The sequence below is a fragment of the Rana temporaria genome, chromosome 7 (assembly GCF_905171775.1).
Source record: "Rana temporaria chromosome 7, aRanTem1.1, whole genome shotgun sequence".
In the NCBI taxonomy this organism is placed as follows: domain Eukaryota; kingdom Metazoa; phylum Chordata; class Amphibia; order Anura; family Ranidae; genus Rana; species Rana temporaria.
In genome coordinates this window covers 22,261,074-22,282,721 of record NC_053495.1, presented here as the reverse complement: position 1 = coordinate 22,282,721, position 21,648 = coordinate 22,261,074, and the positions used below count along the sequence as shown (strand labels likewise).

General features: G+C 47.9%; 1 protein-coding gene across 3 annotated transcripts in view; it reads right to left on the bottom strand.

The window, feature by feature from the left end:
* Positions 1-3,503: 3,503 nt before the first annotated feature.
* PDZRN3 (PDZ domain containing ring finger 3) overlaps positions 3,504-21,648 on the bottom strand; it is a 308,954-nt gene continuing 290,809 nt past the window's right edge. For all 3 annotated transcript variants that reach the window (XM_040359060.1, XM_040359061.1, XM_040359062.1), the window contains 4 exons: positions 18,408-18,470; positions 10,860-10,961; positions 6,953-7,069; positions 3,504-5,186 (listed from right to left, as the gene is read on the bottom strand). In XM_040359060.1, the coding sequence (XP_040214994.1) occupies positions 3,633-5,186; positions 6,953-7,069; positions 10,860-10,961; positions 18,408-18,470 (1,836 nt within the window). In that variant the 3' untranslated portion in view covers positions 3,504-3,632. The remainder of the gene's footprint in view (positions 5,187-6,952; positions 7,070-10,859; positions 10,962-18,407; positions 18,471-21,648) is intronic.

Sequence of the window (21,648 nt, the reverse complement as noted above, 5' to 3'; positions counted from 1 at the left end):
TGCCCACCCACCTAGGACACTAGCCAAAAACTGAGGCATGCTGTAGTAGGAGTGGTTATTCTGGACTGGCTTATGTTTCTTTGTTTGGCAGTACCCAGTCATAGGTTGTAGTGAGCCCCAAGCATGAAAGATTTTCTGTGTCCCTCATTGGAAGAGAAAGAAATTAAACGATTTATTAAGCAAAAACCAATGTTCTTGCAACAAACATAAATCGGATTTGTTGTTTTGGGTTATTGCACTCTGTACATCACTGCTGTCTGTATCCTCTTACTGAAGAACAGCTCCAAGAAAAATGTATAACACACCCTTTAAATCACGTACCTTTTTCCTTTCATTTTTATTTCAGCTGCTGTAAACACCTCAAAGCTGTCACTATATTAAACTGCCACATGTCAGCTGAATGCTTTAATCAGGCTTTCAGTGGGAGTTCCTGCTAAGTTGATGGGTGGGAAGGGGAGGTAAACAGGTGGGCTTAAAGGGGCAGGCATGGATGGAGACCTGAGCTAAGAGTGAAACATGGGGGCTGCCAGTTATAACCTCCTTCTACAAAAAAAAAATGCTAGCTCACTTGGCTTTCATGCTTATTCTCTTAAGCCCTGTACACACGGCCCGGATTCTCGTCGGGAAAAAAACATAGTTTTTCCTGACGAGATTCCTGGCAAGATTTTCTTGCTGGCTGAGTGTACACACGTACGATTCAAAAGAACCGCCATTCTTTTGAATGGCACGAACGCGGTGACGTCATCGACTAAGACAAGCATGCACTCGTCACATTCAATGCCGTTGCCGCCATCTTGCTTCACCCTACCTATGCCTTGGAAGCTACAGCGCATGCGTCAAAGTCATTTCGAGCATGCGCGGGTTTCCATGGAGACAGGTAAGTATACACACTCTCGGGTTTGTCGCCAGGAAACCCACAACGAGAAAATAGAGAACAGGTTCTCTATTTTTCACGTTGAGATTCTGGGCAGTTTTCTTGATGAGAAACCTTAAAGCCTCGTACACACGCATGTTTTTTCTCGACAAGAAAGCTCTGCCAGCAGTTTTCTTGCTGTTTCTGGCCCAGAAAACCCTGCGTGTGTACGAGGCTTAAGACTTGGGAGAAGAACTTGATCTGCATGCCAATTTTGGGCCAGTAAGCTAGCATTTTTATGCCATGGTTGCCTACGTATTCCATGAAGCAAAGGTCAACATCTTGCTGTTTAGTTACCAATAAAAGCAAACAGGAGGCTGATGCAGTAGCAATAAGACAGCATCACTTACAAAACTTCCCTTCCTGTGTGTTTTTTAAACTGTGTCACGCGGTCTAGCTGGAGCTGCCCTTTCAATAAGCTTATAATTGGCACATTGGCCAATTTGATTAAAACAATTTGGCAGCTTTGACCTAATCAAATAGGAAGCTAATTTATATGGCTAAACGTTTTAAACAGCCACTCAGGCCCGGATTCTCGTACGAGTTACGCCGGCGTATCTCCAGATACGCCGTCGTAACTCTGAGTCCGAGCCGTCGTATCTATGCGCCTGATTCTTAGAATCAGTTACGCATAGATTTGTATTAGATCCGACCGGCGTAAGTCTCTTACGCTGTCGTATCTTAACTGCATATTTACGCTGGCCGCTAGGGGCGTTTACGCTGATTTACGCCTAGAAATATGTAAATACGGCTAGATACGCGAATTCACGAACGTACGCCCGGCCGACGCAGTACAGATAAGCCGTTTACGTTAGGCTTTTTCCCGGCGTAAAGTTACCCCTGCTATATGAGGCGTAGATGCAGCGTACCAATGTTAAGTTTGGACATCGTTCCCGCGTCAAATTTTGAAAATTTTACGTTGTTTGCGTAAGTCGTTCGCGAATAGGGCTGGGCGTCATTTACGTTCACGTCGAAAGCATTGGCTTCTTGCGGGTTAATTTGGAGCATGCGCACTGGGATACTTTCACGGACGGCGCATGCGCCGTTCGTAAAAAGCGTCATTTACGTGGGGTCACATTAAATTTACATAACACACTCCCACATCTATCACATTTGAATTAGGCGGGCTTACGCCGGCCTATTTACGCTACGCCGCCGCAACTTTCGTTTGAGAATAGGGCACTTGCCTGTCAAAGTTGCGGAGGCGTAACGTAAATAGGATACGTTATGCCGGCACAAAGATACGCGGTTCTACGTGAATCCGGGACCTCAATATCCATTTTGGTTACTGAAGAATATAATGGAAAAAAAGGCTGTATGATGACCATATATAAAGGAGATATGAGGTGTCTTTGAATGTTGGCTATAAATCTGTATCAAGTAGAAATAGTAGAATGCTCGCTTGACAATGCCCATACAGTATGCAATGCCTATGTCCAAAATAATGTTTTTTACCAGTAATCTCCAATCTGCGGCCCAGGTGTTGGATGTGGCCCTTGGCTTGCTTTTATCAGGCCCTTCGGGCACTATTCCACCAACTGAAACCATCGATGGGGCACTATTCCACCAACTGACACCATCGATAGGGCACTATTCCTCCCACTGACACCATTAATGAGGCACTACTCCACCAACTGATACCATTGATGGGGCACTATTCTTCCCATTTATACCAGCAATGTGGAACTATATTCAAACCTATGATGGGGCACTGTTTACCCACTGATGTCGGGGCATTTTCTGCTCCCACTGGTCACAGTCTGGCCCCCCTGAAGTCAGAAGGACATTAAACTGGCCCTCTGTCAAGAAAGTTTGGAGACCCCTGTTCTATACAACGGCAATATTTATATAGTTGGAATGTTCATGATGGTTCCAGAACAGCCAATAGATTTTGGGGCCCTGCATCCTCTACATCAGGACTCATTGACAGCTCTGTTTATCACTATTCTGTATGGCCTTTTCAGGTTCCTTATTTGTAATTGCAGTATTATCTCTTCTGATTCAGCCCCAAGTTACTTTTACTCACAGCATTGATGAAGTGGAAGCAGACCCCCAAAATGCATCGGCTCTTGTGAAACCTTCAACAAAAATTCCAACTGTATGACGATTGCAGTACACAGGTACTGCCCTTCCTGATGTGGTGGAGTGCTCACATTGCTTTTGTTTCACCTGATGACCGTATATAAGAAATAGGTTGAATCTTTCCAATGGTTTGCCTTCTTTCACCAATATGCCCATAGTAAATAGAATCTTGGGGTTTGGTGCCTCGTCAATAAAAGCGGTCTTACCACAGCCACGTGGCTGTGGTAAGACCGCTTTCATTGACGAGGCACCAAACCCCAAGATTCTACTTACTATGGGCATATTGGTGAAAGAAGGCAAACCATTGGAAAGATTCAACCTTTTTCTTGGGAGACCGACTGAATCTTGGGGGATTAAGGCAATTTTAGATCCCTATGCTATGTTGGGTACTCAAGGCATTAGCTGCAAGTAGTTGTAATTGTCTCAGAAGCAGCAGTGAGGTTTTGTGCAATTTTGACACAGAGTTGTAAGATTAGGTATGTAAAAAAGCCAAAACTATTAACACAAGTGACTGTAATTATCTTATATTTACAAAAAGAAAAAAATATTTGCCACATTTAACGAGGCGGGGGAATTCTACCGCAATGGTAGTTTGATATTTACAAAAGAAGAGAAGAAAAGTTTGGAGTTCTATGTTTTATACAGTTGTAACGGAGAGTAGCGAGTTGTACACTCGCGTTCCATCCGGAGATTTCGCGCCGTGGGTTAACAGTTCTTGAATTGTCATCCAGTTGTCAAAAATCTTTTTATTGCGTTTCTTCATCATCTTTTTGTGGCTGAGGTCGATGATGCTGACCTCCTTGTTATCCTCTGAAGTCTGTTTCTCTTTTAAGCAATCCAACCTGCTCTGAATCATGAACTCTTTACGTTTTCTCTGTTCTGAGGCTTTCCTAATGTGCTGCTTGCGTTCTTCCTTGCTCCAGTAACGTCCCATTTTCATTTCGCTAATGGCGTCATCATCTGTTGTCATTCCGCTCCTCTCTTCCTTGATCTTAATGGCTCTTTCTCTTAACAACTTATCTCGAACCGGTCTTTTTGTGATGTAGCGGGTGCCGTCACTACGTACTTTCACTTTCCATTCCATCCTTGGCTCCGAGCCATTCTGAAGATCTTTACACATGCTGACCAAGCTCATCTGGCTTTGAGCATACTCGACTGCTGATTTTTGCTGGATAAGCTGCATGTAACTCTGATAGTGCTGTGCATGGGCGGGTATGTGGGCGTGCTTGTAAGGTGAGTGGCGTAAGGGTGGCGCAAAAGAACTGGACTGCTTTTCAGAGGAGCTTTGACTTTTGCCAAGTTCAGCAACTTTTTTGTCTCTGACTTCCACTGACTTGTTTGTGTCTGAGTCCTTGGCGGTTTGGAGATATCTGGCGGGGCTGGACTCGCGGCTTTCTCCACTTGATCGTACATTCTTCTGTGATGCATTGTAAGGAATGCTGCTGGCTGCTCCCTCTGGACAGCTGTTAAGAGCGTCAGCCGTCCTGCGCAGCGAGTTGTCGGGGGAAATTTCCAAAGTCAAAGGGGTGCTACGGCAGCTTTCCCCAGTGTTGTAGGCACTTGAGCTGTCCTTGTCTGACTTTTCTGGCAACTCAGTGATATCGGAAAGCTCGTGCCGACGCAGGTCAATGCTAGTGTTGTAATTACGGAAGCCGCTGTTGTGCAGCATCCAGGATTCTCTGTATTGTTCCTTCAGTTGTTGCATCTTATGAGCGCGGACTATGTTCAAACACTCAAGCTCGATGCTGTGTAGCTCCTCATTCAGCATTTCCAGTTCACGGTCCACGCTCTCCTGGTCACTGGGGTTGGTCTCCATTGTGCTGGTTTGGTAATATCGACTCCGCTGGTTGGCACTTTGGACCTGGCACTTCAGTTCGAGAAGTTTTCGGAATCTCTCACACTCATCCATGGGGATGCCCAGGAAGTCTGCATCTGTACAATCGGCAGATATAAAGGACTCGTTGCTGAACTGCATATCTCCGCTGCCCAGAGTGTCTTGACTGTACATGAGCTTCTTCTGACTCTCCAGTGTGTTTGATGACGTGGTGTGATCATCGGCAATGTTCTCCTGCTCTGAGCTTTCATCGTTCCGGGTGCTTTCGTCTGTACGCCCAACGCCACTGTCCTTCTCTAACTGGTTGGACAAAATGGTTGCGGTGTCTGTGGTTCCATCGTCTTCTTCGATTTTTTTCTAGAAATTCAGACAAGGCAAAGCAAATATTTTAATAACAGACAAAATTAGAAGGTACATTTACATAAAAAGCAACAGACTTCATAAGCATTATACATATGAAAAAAAAAAAAAAAAACCTGTGCAAAGTCTACATTACATTACCTCAACTTAAAGCGGGAGTTCTCCCATAAATGTTTTTTTTAACTTCGATTCCCTTAGATTGATGCTCGTTGTGTCTAGGGGAATCGGCTAGTTGTTTTAAAACTCGAGCAGTACTTACCGTTGTAGAGGGCGATCTTCTCCGCCACTTCCGGGTATGGGTCTTAGGGACTGGGCGTTCCTTCTTGATTGACAGTCTTCCGACAGGCGTTTCCGACGGTTGCATCCATCGCGTCACGAGTAGCCGAAAGAAGCCGAACGTTGGTGCGGCTCTATACTGCGCCTGCGCACCGACGTTCGGCTACTTTCGGAAAATTGTGACGCGATGGATGCGACCGTCGGAAGCCTGTCGGAAGACTGTCAATCAAGAAGGAACGCCCAGTCCCGCAGCCCATACCCGGAAGTGGCGGAGAAGATCGCTCTCTAAAAAGGTAAGTACAGGTTCGATTTTAAAACAACTAGCCGATTCCCCTAGACACAACGAGCATCACTCTAAGGGTAAAAAACGCATTTTAGTGGTGAACCTCCGCTTTAAAGTACATATAAATCTCCTAATGGGGACGTTCACCTTTTCACGTGTCTTGACATAATCAATGTAGCGGGGGACCTTTTTGAATGGGTTTGTTTATTCTGGGAGTGTGTGATTGCATGGTCCTTCCCCTTGGGGGGTTAGTATCTTGTGTCGTGCTGTTGGAGGGAGTTTTGTTTCAGAATCTCTCTGTTTGTTTGCTACATGTAGCCCTACTAGGATAGGAGGGTGCCCCTCTTCTTGCCCCCCTCCCTTTTTTCCCCTCCTGCCCCCCCCCCTTTTCTCCTCCTTGTGTTTACTCCTTTTTTGTTGTTGTTGTTTGCTTTTTCTTTTCTTTAGTCTCTTTTTTCTCCCTTTTCTTTTGTTTGCAATATGTGGGTATATATTTGTGGATGCCCTCCTAGCATGCCAATTATTTTATTTTGGCTATCTACCTACCTAGTGACTACAATAGGACATTACGGAATTAATTTCCCTTCTTGAATGGTCCAATGTCCAGCACTCAGCCCCCTGCATTTGTTGGTTGGGGCAGTTTTGACCTTCTATCGTGGTGTCTGTATCTGAGCTGCAGCAACTGAATAATCCTTATGTGATCTTACAGTCTGTGAGCATCTGTGTTTTATTGTTTCGTATATCCACTCGTTTTATTTGGAGATATGTTCACTATGCTATAATTATGTACCATTAATTACTTTGTTATAATAATGATGATTTTTCTAGATGATTAGCCTTGAAAATGGCCAAAAATGACCATAGTCCTATAAAAAGAAAACGGGGGGTTCTCTGGCAAATTTGCTGATCCTTAGACAGTATGCATTAGGATCTCTATCCACTAATCTCTGAACATTACAAACGTATCTCCTCTCCAGCTGTCAGTCCAGTTATCTTAAAAGCATCCAGCTAAAACAATGAAAATATATGTTCCTCTCCCCCTGTAAGCCTTTTATGTGATGCTCTGACAAATAGCCCCTGCTAGTCCTAACCTCATATATTCATTAAACTGGCTGGTTAGTTTAATCCATTTAATGGGAGGCGGGAATGGCGCTACAAGACATGACAAGAGCTGGTGACAGAGTACAGTGCAGAATCGCATTACCTGCTCAAGCATGCTGGCCGTAAATTGCATTGCCTGGTGGTGCTGTTCCTCCAGCATATCCATGTGCAGATCATCCAGAAAATCATTTCTGTCATCGTCCATCCATCCTTCATCCAGCTGTGCACCATGGGAAAAGATATAAAAAAAAGATGATATCACAGATCTGTCAAAGAAACAATACCAATAACGCCCCCCCTTCATGTCTGTCCTCCGCCCCCCTCAATGGACTGCCCTACAGATAGCTATAAAGTGATTAATATTTTATCTTGTTTGTTTGCTAAAGATATATAGCTAGATTCAGGTAGAGTTACGCCGGCGTATCAGTAGATACGCCGTCGTAACTCTGAATCTCGTATATTTATGTGTATTCTCAAATTAAGATACACTTAAATCTAGCTAAGATACGACCACCGGCGCCGTCGTATCTTAGCTGTCTATTTACGCCGGCCGCTAGGGGCGTGTACGCTGATTTACGCCTAGAATGCGTAAATCAGCGAGATACGCCTATTCACGAACGTACGCTTGCCCGTCGCAGTAAAGATACGCCGCTTACGTAAGGCGTTTTCAGGCCTAAAGATATTCCACCAAAAAGATGGCGCAGCCAATGTTAAGTATGGACGTCGGAACCGCGTCAAATTTTTAAATTTTTACTTTGTTTGCGTAAGTCGTCCGTGAATGGGGCTGGGCGTTATTTTACGTTTACGTCGAAACCAATAAGCCCCCATTCACACCTAGGCGTTTTGTCGCCTGTAGTGTGACACCGCAGCAGCCCCGAGACGCTGGAGGGATGAAAACACATTGCCCTCTATGGAGATTGTTCACATCTCCACGCCGAACGCCGTACGCCTGCCGCCTGAAAAAAAGTCCCGGACCTTTTTTTCAGGCGGCTTTTGGCGTTCGGCATAGGAGATGTGAACCATCTCCATAGAGGGGGTGAGGCTGCATTCACAATCGCGGCGTTTTGTCGCCGCAAATCGCGGTACAAAACGCCAGAATTTGTCGCCGCAATTCGCGGGACAAAACGCCAGAATTTGTCGCCGCAATTCGCGGGACAAAACGGAGCATGCGCACTGGGAATACGTCCACGGACGGCGCATGCGCCGTTCGTTCAAAACGTAATTTACTTGGGGTCATGCTTTATTTACATAAAACACGCCCACCTTGTCACAATTTGAATTCAGGCGCGCTTACGCTGGCACATTTACGCTACACCGCCGTAACTTAGGACGCAAGTGCTTTGTGAATACAGCACTTGCCTCTCTAACTTACGGCGGCGTAGCGTATATGAGATACGCTACGCCTGCCTACGTTAGGCACTTCTTCCTGACAACAGCACTAACGGTAAGACCGAGCTTATTAGCCCTGCCAATGACTTTTTATACAGAATACAGCTCTACATACACTAAGAATCAGCCATAGAGCCAGGCAACTGCCATTTTCAAGCGTTCAGCGGGGGCAGCAACATCTTTCACACACATGGAGGCTTCGCTTAAAGGGCAAGTTCACCTTTTCACGAAAAATAAAAAAGGTGAACTCACTCAAAATATCCTGGTCACCCCTCCAGACCCTGATACACACATCGGCTATGATGCCAAAATAGTAAAACAGACAAGCGAAAAGTTATGAAAAATGCCCAAAAAATTCCTCACTGGCATTTTGTAGCAAAATGTATCTATTATAAAGACCTTTTTTTTGTACAAATTATCTTTTTTGAGGGTCTCTAACTTGAATGTTCAATATTCTTTTATATGGCAGAGATGAGTTCTAAGGGGTTGTTGAAACATGTTACATCCAAGCAGATATATGAACAGGGCCACTACTAGAAATCACAATGCCCCATACAGCCTACCTCACAGGTGGATCTGTGGGTCACTACTCCACCTTTTCATGGTCACCCTGAAGATGTCTACGCTGCTAAAAAGTATTTATACTACCCAAGGTTGTCTTAATGAGAGTGCACACATGGGCACTGCCCAGGGGCCCCAGCTGCATGGGGGGGGCCTTCACTTTCCCCAAAGCAGCTGGGGGATATCTGGGATGTAGAGGGGCAGAGTGCTGGGCGGTATCTAGGGTGTAGAGGGGTCAGAGTGCTGGGCGGTATCTAGGGTGTAGAGGGGTCAGAGTGCTGGGCGGTATCTAGGGTGTAGAGGGGTCAGAGTACTGGGGAGATATCTGGGGTGTAGAGGGGTCAGAGTGCTGGGGGGATATCTGGGGTGTAGAGGGGTCAGAGTGCTGGGGGGATATCTGGGGTGTAGAGGGGTCAGAGTGCTGGGGGGATATCTGGGGTGTAGAGGGGTCAGAGTGCTGGGGGGATATCTGGGGTGTAGAGGGGTCAGAGTGCTGGGGGGATATCTGGGGTGTAGAGGGGTCAGAGTGCTGGGGAGATATCTGGGGTGTAGAGGGGTCAGAGTGCTGGGGAGATATCTGGGGTGTAGAGGGGTCAGAGTGCTGGAGGGATATCTGGAGTGTAGAGGGACCATAGTGCTGGGGGGATATATAGTGTGTAGAGGGGCCATAGTGCTGGGGGGATATATAGGGGCAGATCCTCAAAGAAATTACACCGGCGTATCTGTTGATACGCCACGTAATTTCAAATTTTGCACGTCGTATCTTTGTTTTGGTATCCACCACAAGATACGACGGCATCTGTGTTAGATCCGACAGGCGTACGCCTTAGTACGCCGTCGGATCTAAGATGCAATTTTCCGGCGGCCGCTGGGTAGCGTTCACGCCGTAATCCGCGTCGAGTATGCAAATTAGCTATTTCCGACGATCCACCAACGTACCAGCGGCCGTCGCATTCTTTTACGTCGTTTCCAGCGTATAGTTAAAGCTGCTATCTGGTGGCGTACTCAATGTTAAGTATGGCCGTCGTTCCCGCGTCAAATTTTGTAAGTCGTCCGTGAATGGGGCTAGACGCCTTTTACGTTCACGTCGAAAACAATGACGTCCTTGCGACGTCATTTGGAGCAATGCACCCTGGGAGTTTTGACGGACGGGGCATGCGCAGTTCGTTCGGCGAGGGGACACGCTTCATTTAAATGAAACACGCCCCCTACTCGCGGCATTTGAATTCCGCGCCCTTACGCCGCGAGAGATACACTTCGCCGCCGTAACTTACGGCGCAAATTCTTTCAGGATTCAAAGATTTGCAAAGTAAGTTACAGCGGCGTAGCGTATCTCACATCTGCGCCGGGCGCAGCGTAGGTATGTGGATCTGCCCCATAGTGTGTAGAGGGGTCAGAGTGCTGGGGGGATATCTGGGGTGTAGAGGGGTCGGAGTGCTGGGGGGTATCTAGGGTGTAAAGGGGTAAGAGTGCTGGGGGGATATCTGGGATGTAGAGGGGTCAGAGTGCTGGGGGGATATCTGGGATGTAGAGGGGTCAGAGTGCTGGGGGGATATATAGTGTGTAGAGGGGTCAGAGTGCTGGGGGGATATCTGGGGTGTAGAGGGGTCAGAGTGCTGGGGGGATTTCTGGGGTGTAGAGGGGTCAGAGTGCTGGGGGGATATATAGTGTGTAGAGGGGTAAAAGTGCTGGGGGGATATCTGGGGTGTAGAGGGGCCATAGTGCAGGGGAGGCATCAATCTAGCAGATATATTATATGTACAGGACAGCTTTGTTACTTTATGTATGTAGTATTTTCCCACTTTCTTTGCTGTACAGAATGATTGTTCATGCAGTTAATGCGGAGCTCCACTTGTCTGCCTCCTACCTACTTGATGTCTGTTTACCTGCACTGTCTCCATTGTAGGGGCCCCAAAACATTACTTTGCCCAGGGGCCCGTGATGCTATTAAGATGGCCCTAATACTACCTATTCTCTTTTTCCAAATCCTTTATTTAGGAAGAAAGAGGAGCTCTAATTGGTCACAGAAAAGATCACATAAAGAAAATAAGGCACTATACCTGTAATTCTGGCCTTGCCACTAGTAAGAAAACATTTTTCGCGTCTTCGCTTGTAAGGAGAGCCACAGCTTCTTCATGGTTGTGAACATCGATGCCGTTAATCTTAAAGATGGAAAAAAAATAAAGTACTTTTGAGTAAATGACATTCTTATGGCCCCATACACACGCTAGAATCCATCCGCTGAAAAATCCCAGCGAATGGGTTTCAGCGGATAGATCCTATGGTGTGTACACTCCAGCGGATCTGTTTCCGCGGATATTTCTCCCCTGGGATGGATTCCAGCAGATCGAATATTTGCTGACATGCTAAACAAATCCATCTGCTGGAATCCATCCCAACGGATGGATCCGCTGGTCTGTATAGACTCACCGGATCCATCCATCCGAAGGGATCCCCCGCGTGCGTCGTAATGATTCGACGCATGCGTGGAATTCCTTATATGACAGCATCGCGCACACGTCGCCGCGTCATAATCGCGGCGACGGCGCGACACGTCATCGCCAGAGGATTTCGGCGCGGATTTCAATGCGATGGTGAGTACACTCCATCGCATGGAAATCCGCTGAAATCCTCGAGAGGATTTATCCGCGGAAACGGTCCGCTGGACCGTATTCGCGGATAAATCCTCTTGTGTGTATGGGGCCTAAGTGTTACAAATAGACGTGGGGAGGTTGGCAAGTTGGAAGTCTATACTGGAATAAAAATGGGTCCATTCTTCTGGACAAAATTTGACATATCCTCATATCAGCATTAAGCCAATAGCACAAGAGGGTAGGAAAAGTCCAGCCTGATACTGGGAACAATGCCAATGGAGTATCACATGGTACTACCACTAGTGGTCCATTTTGCCCATGTTTACAATGCAGAGGACTATGGGAAATAACACAAGGGTAGCCATGATGGATCGCCAATCATTTCCTCCTGCAGTAGAGAAAATGTTGTGAATGCTACTTTAAAAAAATAGTAATAAAATCGAATGAATGTAGATGTTGGAGCCTTTCTTACGTTAAAAGCTGAACTTGGTATTGACTTTTCAAAAAGTCGCCTCTCAAGCCTCCCCAGTGTGAAAGCCTGAGTGCTTTCACACTCGGGCGGTGCGCTTGCAGGATGGAAAAAAAAAAGGGGATTTTTAATACAGCTTACCTGTAAAATCCTTTTCTTGGAAGTACATCACGGGACACAGAGCGGCATATTCATTACTATGTGGGTTATATGGAGTACCTTCAGGTGATGGACACTGGCAATCTCAAACAGGAAGTCCCCTCCCTATATAACCCCCTCCCATAGGAGGAGTACCTCAGTTTTGTAGCAAGCAGTATGCCTCCCAAAATGGTCCCTATAAGAGGGGTGGGAGCTCTGTGTCCCGTGATGTACTTCCAAGAAAAGGATTTTACAGGTAAGCTGTATTAAAAATCCCCTTTTCTTTCTCGTACATCACGGGACACAGAGCGGCATATTCATTACTATGTGGGATGTCCCAAAGCAATGCTTTAATGAGGGGAGGGAGACATCTTCCCAAGACAACAGGATTTAATTAGAGGTACACTCTAAAATAATAATAATAAATCCAACTTAGTCAAAAAAAGAATAAATTTAAATGTAAATTTAAATCAAGGGTGCCCCCGATTCCGAGGGTCTTAAATCGCAGCCTGCAGCACTGCCTGCCCAAAGGCTGTATCAGTATTCCTTCTTACGTCCAACTGGTAGAACTTTGTAAACGTGTGGACTGAAGACCAGGTTGCCGCCTTGCATATTTGAGCCATAGAGATCTGATGGTGTGCTGCCCAGGAGGCGCCCATGGCCCTGGTAGAGTGAGCCTTTATTGATAAAGGAGGAGGCAACCTCTTCAAGCCGTATGCCTGAGTAATTAACTGTCTAATCCACCTCGAGATGGTGGATCTTGCAGCCGCCTGCCCCTTCTTGGGCCCGTCCGGCAAAATGAACAACACCTCTGTTTTCCGAATCTTCTCTGTAGCTTTAAGATAGGCCTTCATGGCCCTGACAATATCTAGGGTATGCAGCAACCCTTCTTTTCTAGACGTAGGTTTCGGAAAGAAGGAAGGTAGAATCAAATCCTGGTTTAGGTGAAAACCGGATATAACCTTCGGCAGAAAAGAAGGATGAGGACGGAGAACCACCCTATCCTTATGCAGAATAAGATATGGTTCCTTACAAGATAAGGCAGCCAATTCTGACACTCTCCTGGCTGAAACTATGGCAACCAGAAATACCAATTTCCTTGTTAGTAAAACCAAAGGAATCTCAGCCAAAGGTTCAAAGGGTTGCTTCTGCAAAGCTGATAGAACAAGATTTAAGTCCCACGGACAAATTGGGGACTTGATCGGAGGATTAATACGTAAGACCCCCTGAATGAAGGTCTTAACCAGCGAGTGGGTGGCCAACGGCCTCTGAAACCACACTGACAGAGCTGAAATCTGTCCCTTAATTGTGCTTAATGCCAGGCCTTTATCCACTCCCAGCTGGAGAAAACTTAACACTCTATCAATGGTATACTTGCGAGAAAGCCATTTCTTGGACTCACACCAGCCTACATAGGCCCTCCAAACCCTGTAATAAATTATTCTGGAGACCGGCTTTCTAGCCCTGATCAGGGTGGAGATAACCTGCTTAGACAGACCTCTACCCCTGAGAATCAGGGATTCAGCCGCCAGGCCGTCAAATTTAGACGCCGTAATGCAGGGTGGAGGATCGGGCCTTGAGAGAGTAGGTCTGGTCGTAGAGGAAGAGTCCAAGGGTCTTCTACTGCCATCCTCAAGACTAGTGAGTACCATGCCCTCCGGGGCCACGCTGGAGCAACCAGGATTACTGGCTTGTGCTCCATCCTTATCCTGCGCAGCAGGCGGGGTAGTAACTGGAGAGGGGGAAACGCATAAAGGAGTTTGAACTGATGCCAAGGGCAAACTAACGCATCGGTTCCGCAGGCCATCGGGTCCCTTGTGCGGGACATGAACCTGTCTAGCTTCTTGTTGAACCTCGATGCCATGACATCCACGTCTGGCACACCCCACCTTTGGCAGATTGTCTGAAAAACCTGGGGATGTAGAGACCATTCCCCTGGCGACATAGTTTGGCGACTTAAGAAGTCTGCCTGCAGGTTGTCCACTCCGGGAATGAATATTGCCGATATGCAGGGCACATGAGCCTCTGCCCACAGAAAAATCAAGCTCACTTCCTTCTGAGCGGCCTGACTCTTGGTTCCCCCTTGGTGGTTTATATATGCCACAGCCGTGGCATTGTCTGATTGTATTCTCACCGGGAATCCCTTCAGTTTGGATGTCCATGCCAGGAGGGCTAGCCGAGCAGCTCTGAGCTCCAGGATATTGATGGGCAGCTGCTTCTCCGCCGCTGCCCAAGTACCTTGGCGAGTATAACCATCCAAGACCGCTCCCCAGCCTTTTAGGCTGGCATCTGTGGTCACTATCTTCCAGGCTATGGGGCTGAAGGATTTCCCTTTCAGCAGATTCTGAGGGTTTAACCACCAGCACAGACTTTGCCGGGCTCTTGATGATAGAGCTAAAGGAAACTCCAAGGCCTGTGCTTTCCCGCTCCAAGCCGCCAGAATGGCTGCTTGTAGGACGCGAGTATGGCTCTGTGCGTAAGGTACCGCCTCGAACGTAGCCACCAGCTTGCCTAGTAAACGCATACATAGGCGAATAGTTGGTTCTTTTTTGCTTAGAACCAGCTGAATCAACTCCTTGATAGCTTTGACCTTTACCAGGGGTAAAAATACTCTTTGCTGAGCTGTATCTAACCTCATGCCGAGATATTCCAACTGTTTTGTTGGTTGGAATGCTGATTTTTCTCGGTTTAAGACCCAGCCGAAACTCTCGAGGTATTGACCCGTAAGGGCAACCGCTTGCTCCAGGCAAGCCGGTGAGTGATCTATGATCAAGAGATCGTCCAAGTATGCTAGGACCGTGACCCCTTGGATTCTTAGATTGGCTAAAATTGGAGCTAGAACCTTCGTAAACACCCGGGGGGCCGTAGCCAGCCCGAAAGGAAGTGCCACAAACTGGAAGTGACGCTGAGCCACCGAGAAGCGTAAAAATCTTTGATGTGGCTGAAAGATCGGTATATGAAGGTAAGCGTCTTTTATGTCTATGGAAGCCAGAAAGTCGTCCTTCTGGAGCGCGGCGGCTGCTGACCGAACCGATTCCATCCGGAATGACTGAACCTTTAGGTAAACGTTTAAACCTTTTAGGTCTAAAATTGGTCTGACATCGCCGTTGGGCTTTGGTACGACAAATAGATTGGAGTAGAAGCCTAGTCCTTGCTCTTGGACTGGTACCTCTACAATCACGCCCTGGCAGAGCAGACGATCCAATGCCGTTAGGAACGAGGCCTTTTTTGCTGGATCGTTCGGTACCCTTGACTCCTGAAAATGAGGCGGCGGAAACTTTAGAAACTCTAACTTGTAGCCTCTGGCCACAGATGACCGGACCCATCTGTCGGGGATGTTGGCTTCCCAAACCTCTGAAAAGAGACGAAGCCTTCCCCCCACTCGAGTGAGTGGGGGCGCCCCTTCATAAGGCAGACTTAGGGGCTGGCTTTGTTGGCTTGCGATACCATGGCCTCTTGCCCCCAGGGGCCTGTCCCTGTGACTTATTGTTAAAGTTGGATCGCGCAGGAGGCCGTCGATACTGCCTGGAATTTGAGGGCCCCGGGACAGGGGAAATCGGCCTCTTAAAGGCAGGACCCCGGAACTTCTTTTTGACTGGTAGGAGGGTACTTTTACCACTCGATATAGTCTGAATGTATTTATCTAGATCTTCTCCGAAGAGTCTTCCCCCATGAAAGGGAAACCCTGCCAGAAGTTTCTTACATGGGGGCTCGGCCGCCCAGTTCTTTAACCATAAGAGCCTTCTCATATGCACTACTAATAGTGATAAACGAGATGCCTGCTGGATGGAGTCCTTTATAGCATCCACCGCAAAGCATAAAGCTCTGGGAATATCAGATAGCTCCTCTGCCTGTTGGGCAGGGATGTCTTTCAGCATCTGTTTAGTCTGGACCTTCAAAGCCTGACAAACTCCGATAGCAGCTACTGCCGGCTGTACCACTGCTCCTGCCGTAGCAAAGAAAGCCTTTAAAAGTGTCTCTAAACGTTTATCAACCGGATCCTTAAACATTTGTATGTTTTCTACCGGACAAGTTAATGTTTTATTTACGCACGAGATGGCTGCGTCCACAGCTGGGGGCGCCCATTTTTTGGAAAATTTCTCTTCCATGGGGTAGATAACAGAAAATCTTTTAGGCGGCAAAAAGATTCTGTCCGGTCGTACCCAATCTTGGTAAATCAATTCCTCCAACAGAGGATGGACCGGAAAAACTGCGTCATTCAAGGGGGCTTTTAAAGAGCCCAAGGAGGAAACTATCGGAGCCCGAGGCTCCGGTAAGGGCAACTTAAATGCCGATCGGACCATGTCTGTCAAGGACTGGATCCACAGACTTTCTGCTTGGGAGCCAGAGAATGGTTCCTCCACAGTAGAATCCTCAAGCTCTGAACCTTCTAGGTTCTGGTCCACCAGGTCCTCCTGAGATTCTAAGTCTCCTAGGGAGAGAACCTCCGCATCTGAGTATACACACTTTGGTGAAGGGGACCTAGTCCGCTTTTTGTCTGGCAATGAATTAGCGATCATAGCTGCCAATCTTTTCTCCAGCCCTCCTAAGGAGATAGCTAGCATTTCCTCAGTGATAAACACCGGGTTGGGAGGATCTGGGCCAGCCTCCGCACCAGACCCCCCTATTGGCTCAACCAAGGCGGCCATCCCTGGGTCAACAGGTGGGGAGAGTACTGGCATAGCCTGACTCATATCCTCAGAATCTGAGGGGGAACCCTTTTGTTTTTTGGTATTTTTTGCCCCTCTGGATCCCGAGCCTTTGGGAGCCATGGTACAAGACCGAGGTACCCCAGCATACAACAACTGACTGTTTGTAGCTAGGAAAAAATTACGTGGTTAAGGGAACAGTAGTATTACTAATGTCCCTAACCTGGTGGGGCTCCGTATGTTCCAACAAAAAAGAACCACTTTTTTTTTTTTTTTTTTTTTTTTTCAATACATTATTATATATATATATATTTCCTTTATCTTATTAAAGGCTTTTTTTTTTTTTTTTTTTAAAACATACAGCCCCACCAATACTTTACCAGCCTCCAACCTGCTGCAAAGAGGATTTTTGGCTTAATAGATATGCATAGGCTAAGCCTAGCATGTACTACCCCTTTCCTGCCACCGGGGGTCACTAGTGTGCCGCTCTGTGTCCTCTCGCTCTCAGCTCAGTTCCAGACTGAGCCATAACGAGGACCTGCTTCAAATAACAGAGGCGAAAGCCCGCCTCTTTCGACGCCGGCCTGCACGCTCCCCGCCCCCCCCCCCCCCCCGAACGGCGCGAAACTGCTCTATTAAGCGTGCACGCGCCCGCGCGCGCGCCCGTATGTCAGGGGAGGGGAACACATGGAGACGCGCTGCCAGCTCCAGGAAGCAGGGAGAGGATCGCCCCTACGGCTGCAGAGCGGCAATTTCAAAAACCCCGGCCAGGTAGGACTTAAACACAGGCCTCTTAAAGGACACATTTATAGCCCTGAGACAGATCTCCAAAAAAGACCTTCCCAACCAGCGGGGCAGCAGGTAGCCAGTAAAGAGATGCCTAGACAGGGGGATCCAGTCATGGGGGGAAAAGTTAGATCATCCAGACATAACAGACATAGTGACCATGGTGCCAATGCAGAGCATACTCAGGCAAACCCCCCGCAGATCTCCCCTGGAGAGTCCACTGTCGGACCAAGTCCCGCAGACTCTCCACTTACCTGCTCCATGCCGCAGGACGTTTGCCAAGCAACAACAGTCCAATCTTCTCCCATCTCCGTGGGTAAAGTAGTAGACCATCAGGTACTGGGGTCCTAGGAAGGAACCGACTGACCTGGACCTATATAGCACCCTGGCAAACAGGATACTTTTGGCTTAGGAAAAGCTCTAAGTCCTGGGCCCAGGGTCCATCCCTCTAGAGAGGGCCTTATAGGCAAAACCCCACGGTTTGGGGCCCGGGTACTGTCCACTTTGGCGCTGAGGCACTTTGGACAGATCCGGTTAGCCCGCCTTAATCCCAAGGATACAGAGGCAAAGCTAATCCATGACCAACACCTAAGACACTGGCGAAAAAAACTGAGGTACTCCTCCTATGGGAGGGGGTTATATAGGGAGGGGACTTCCTGTTTGAGATTGCCAGTGTCCATCACCTGAAGGTACTCCATATAACCCACATAGTAATGAATATGCCGCTCTGTGTCCCGTGATGTACGAGAAAGAAAAGTCCTGCAAGCTGCGTCTTTGGGCCGGTGCGAGAGCGTCGTCTACCCCGCTCCTAAACCGCCCCTGCTATTGAAATCAATGGGCAGCGCTGCCAAGCACCTGCAAATCGCTTTGACAGCAGTGCTTTTCGGGTGCTTTTAACCCCTTGTTATAGTTTCACTTTTCCATACAAAACTGTGTTCTTACTGCACATGACAAATTAGCTTTCATTCTTACCTGTATTATGCGATCGCCCTCCCTGATCCTCCCGTCTTTAGCGGCAATGCTGTTTGGGTCAATCTGAAATGCAAGTGCAAATAATATGAGCTTAAGCGGACCTCCATACTATAAGCCATGGGCCAGATTCACGTAGATGGGCGTATTTGTGGGCGCATAACGTATTTGATTTACGTTACGCCGCCGCAAGTTTATCAGGCAAGTGCTTTATTCACAAAGCACTTGCCTGTAAAGTTGCGGCGGCGTAGCGTAAATCACCCGGCGGAATTCAAATTCGGCGGGTAGGGGGCGTGTTTCATTTAAATGAAGTGCGTCCCCGCGCCGAACAAACTGCGCATGCGCCGTCCCTAAAATTTCCCGGCGTGCATTGCTTTAAATGACGTCGCAAGGACGTCATTGGTTTTGACGTGGACGTAAATGGCGTCCAGCCCCATTCACGGACGAGTTACGCAAACAACGTAACATTTTCAAATTGCGACGCGGGAACGACGGCCATACTTAACATTGGATACGCCACCTAGGGGGCATGTTTATCTTTACGCGGCGTATCTCTTACGGAAACAGCGTATCTTTACTGCGACGGGCAAGCGTACGTTCGTGAATCGGCGTAACAACTCATTTGCATATTCTACGCCGAACTCAATGGAAGCGCCACCTAGCGGCCAGCGTAAATATTGCACCCTAATATACGACGGCGCAGGCCGGCGCATCTTAGGCATGTTTAAGTGTATCTCAGTTTGAGCATACACTTAAACATACGACGGGCTTAGATTCGGAGTTACGTCGGCGTATCTACTGACACGCCGGCGTAACTCTTTGTGAATCCGGCCCCATGTGTCTATTATAGAGTGGCATTACCAACCCATGTGTGCAGTAAAGAAAAACAGTGGAAAAAGTTGAAGTAAACCTTTTCCAAGAGAAATAGGTGGACTTGAAGCTGCTGATGTCTTTCTGAAAAGGATTTTCTTGCCATCGGCCATTTGATGGCTTTGGTTGGGAACACAGGCATCTGTGACCTTTATCATTCATGGTATGACTTTTTCTGGGAAACCGTTAAATCGGTTGCAGACCCTTACATATACCAAAAGAAGTAACTGGCCTTAGGTAATACACTGAGATTAAACAAATCCTCCTACATAAGTTGTACCTGTTTATCTGCTACTCTCTCCTCTACAGCTGTTCAAACAAAGAATTTACATAGCATTTCTCAGCTTCAGAAGGAGTGGAGGGAACAGACACACCCCTCTACACAGTCTCATAGGGAAACATGCACAACTGAGGCTGTCAATCACCTATTGATCTATCACCTATTGGGGGGGGGGGGTGGACTGTCTCTCAGGATTGCTTGATGTCAACATAGACAGCCAGAAGTAACAGAATTCACACTTTGTGCTGTGGATTGAAGTACACACTATGAAGCTGGGGTCGATAACCCGGGAAGCCGACAGGTAAATCACAATCAGGGCTGTGCTGATGCTCCCCACAGCCTCTGTCGCTCTCCCTTTATTAGCAGAGCGGAGTGAGAGGCAAAACTGCTGGATGGAGGGTGGAAGCATGGGAGCTGCTTTGGTTAACTTTGCAAGTTAACCACCAGGTGATTGGTTGCTAGGCGGTCCTATTATCAGCTTGTTAACATGAAAAGTTAACTCTGGTAGCTCCCGCTCCTGCCCTCCATCTGCTCTAATGTACAGCCAGTGTAAGGTAGGAGAGAGCTACCTACACACGGCTGTGTGTTGTGAAGGGGGCAAATGTCACTTCTTGGGGGGGGGGGGGGGCAGAGGAAACAGCTATAGAGGAGGAGCCGAGGACACTACTGTCTGGGGGGATGCAGAGGACAGTGCTATGCAGGGGGGCAGAGGACACTACTTTGGGCAAGTGTGGTGTAAAGGGCACTGCTTTGGGGAGGGAAGTAGAGGAACACTACTGTGGAGAGGGAGGGGGGTGCAGAGCTCACTACTGTGGATGGGGGGGTGCAGAGGACACTACTGTGTGGGGGAGGCAGAGGGGCAGAGAACACTACAATGGGGGGAGGGGGGCTGAGGTCACAGGACACTATTGTGGGAGGGCATAGAGAAAACAGCTATAGAGGAGGAGCAGAAGACACTACTGCCTGGGGCAGTGCCGATCCTGACCTCCCTGGGGCCCTAAGCAAAATGTCACGTCACATTAAAGTTGAGAAGCGCGGGGGGGCGGGCGCTGCCGAAAATATAAATATGACATGTCACATTAAAGTTGAGAAGCGGGGGGAGGGGGTGTTCTGCTGTCGGAAGTGACACCTTACATTAAACTGAGAAGCGGTGGGTGCTGACTTCTTACCTCTTCTCCAATGCAGCCAGCTTGTTGAGAAGCGGGGTGAGGGGCCGAAAATTACTTCTTTCCAGGCGGAGCCTCTAGTAATTTGGGGGGCCTTCCGCAGCTTTGCGGGCCCTAAGCGGCTTGCATAGTGAGCCTATAGGGCGGATCGGCCCTGGTCTGGGGGGATGCAGAAAACAGTGCTATACAGGGGGGCAGAGGACACTTGGGGGAGAGTGGGATGAAGAGGACACTGCTATTGAGCGAAGGCAGAGGAACACTACTGTGGAGGGGGGTTGGGGGGTGCAGAGGACACTGCCATTGGGGGGTGGGGGCAGAGGACACTACTGTGTGGGGGAGGCAGAAGGGCAGAGAACACTACAGTAGGGGGAGGGGGCAGAAGTCATTTCTGGAGGGGGGGGCACAGGAAACTATTGTTGGGGGGGCAGAAGACATTACCATGTGGGAGGGAATAGGACGCTACTGTGTGTGTGTAGGGGGCAGATGGCACTACAGTGGGGGGGGGGGGGGGCAGAGTACCCTCCGAGGATCTTTGATTTTCCTCCATGTTGTCCAGGTAGATCTCAATCTCTGAAAGATTACCTAACCCTTCTATAGAGGGATATGCTTTGTTCATATTAGGTTTACAATCACTTTAAATCGATTGATTTTGTTGTGTTTAATGAGATTGTACAAAATCTGCAGATGTCCAGGTTTTCGAGAATGAAATCCCAGAATGGTCATGGCATCCTGGGCCCATAAATGCCACCTAGTAAGAGGCATTAAAATTAGGGACAATAGAAGAGCAACGAATGATCACATAAGAAAATTGGGGGTAATCCACAAAAGGGATACGCCGGCGTATCTACTGATACGCCATTGTATCCCTGTTTCTATCTATGGAACTGATCCACAGAATCAGTTTCTCATAGATAGACAGAAGATCCGA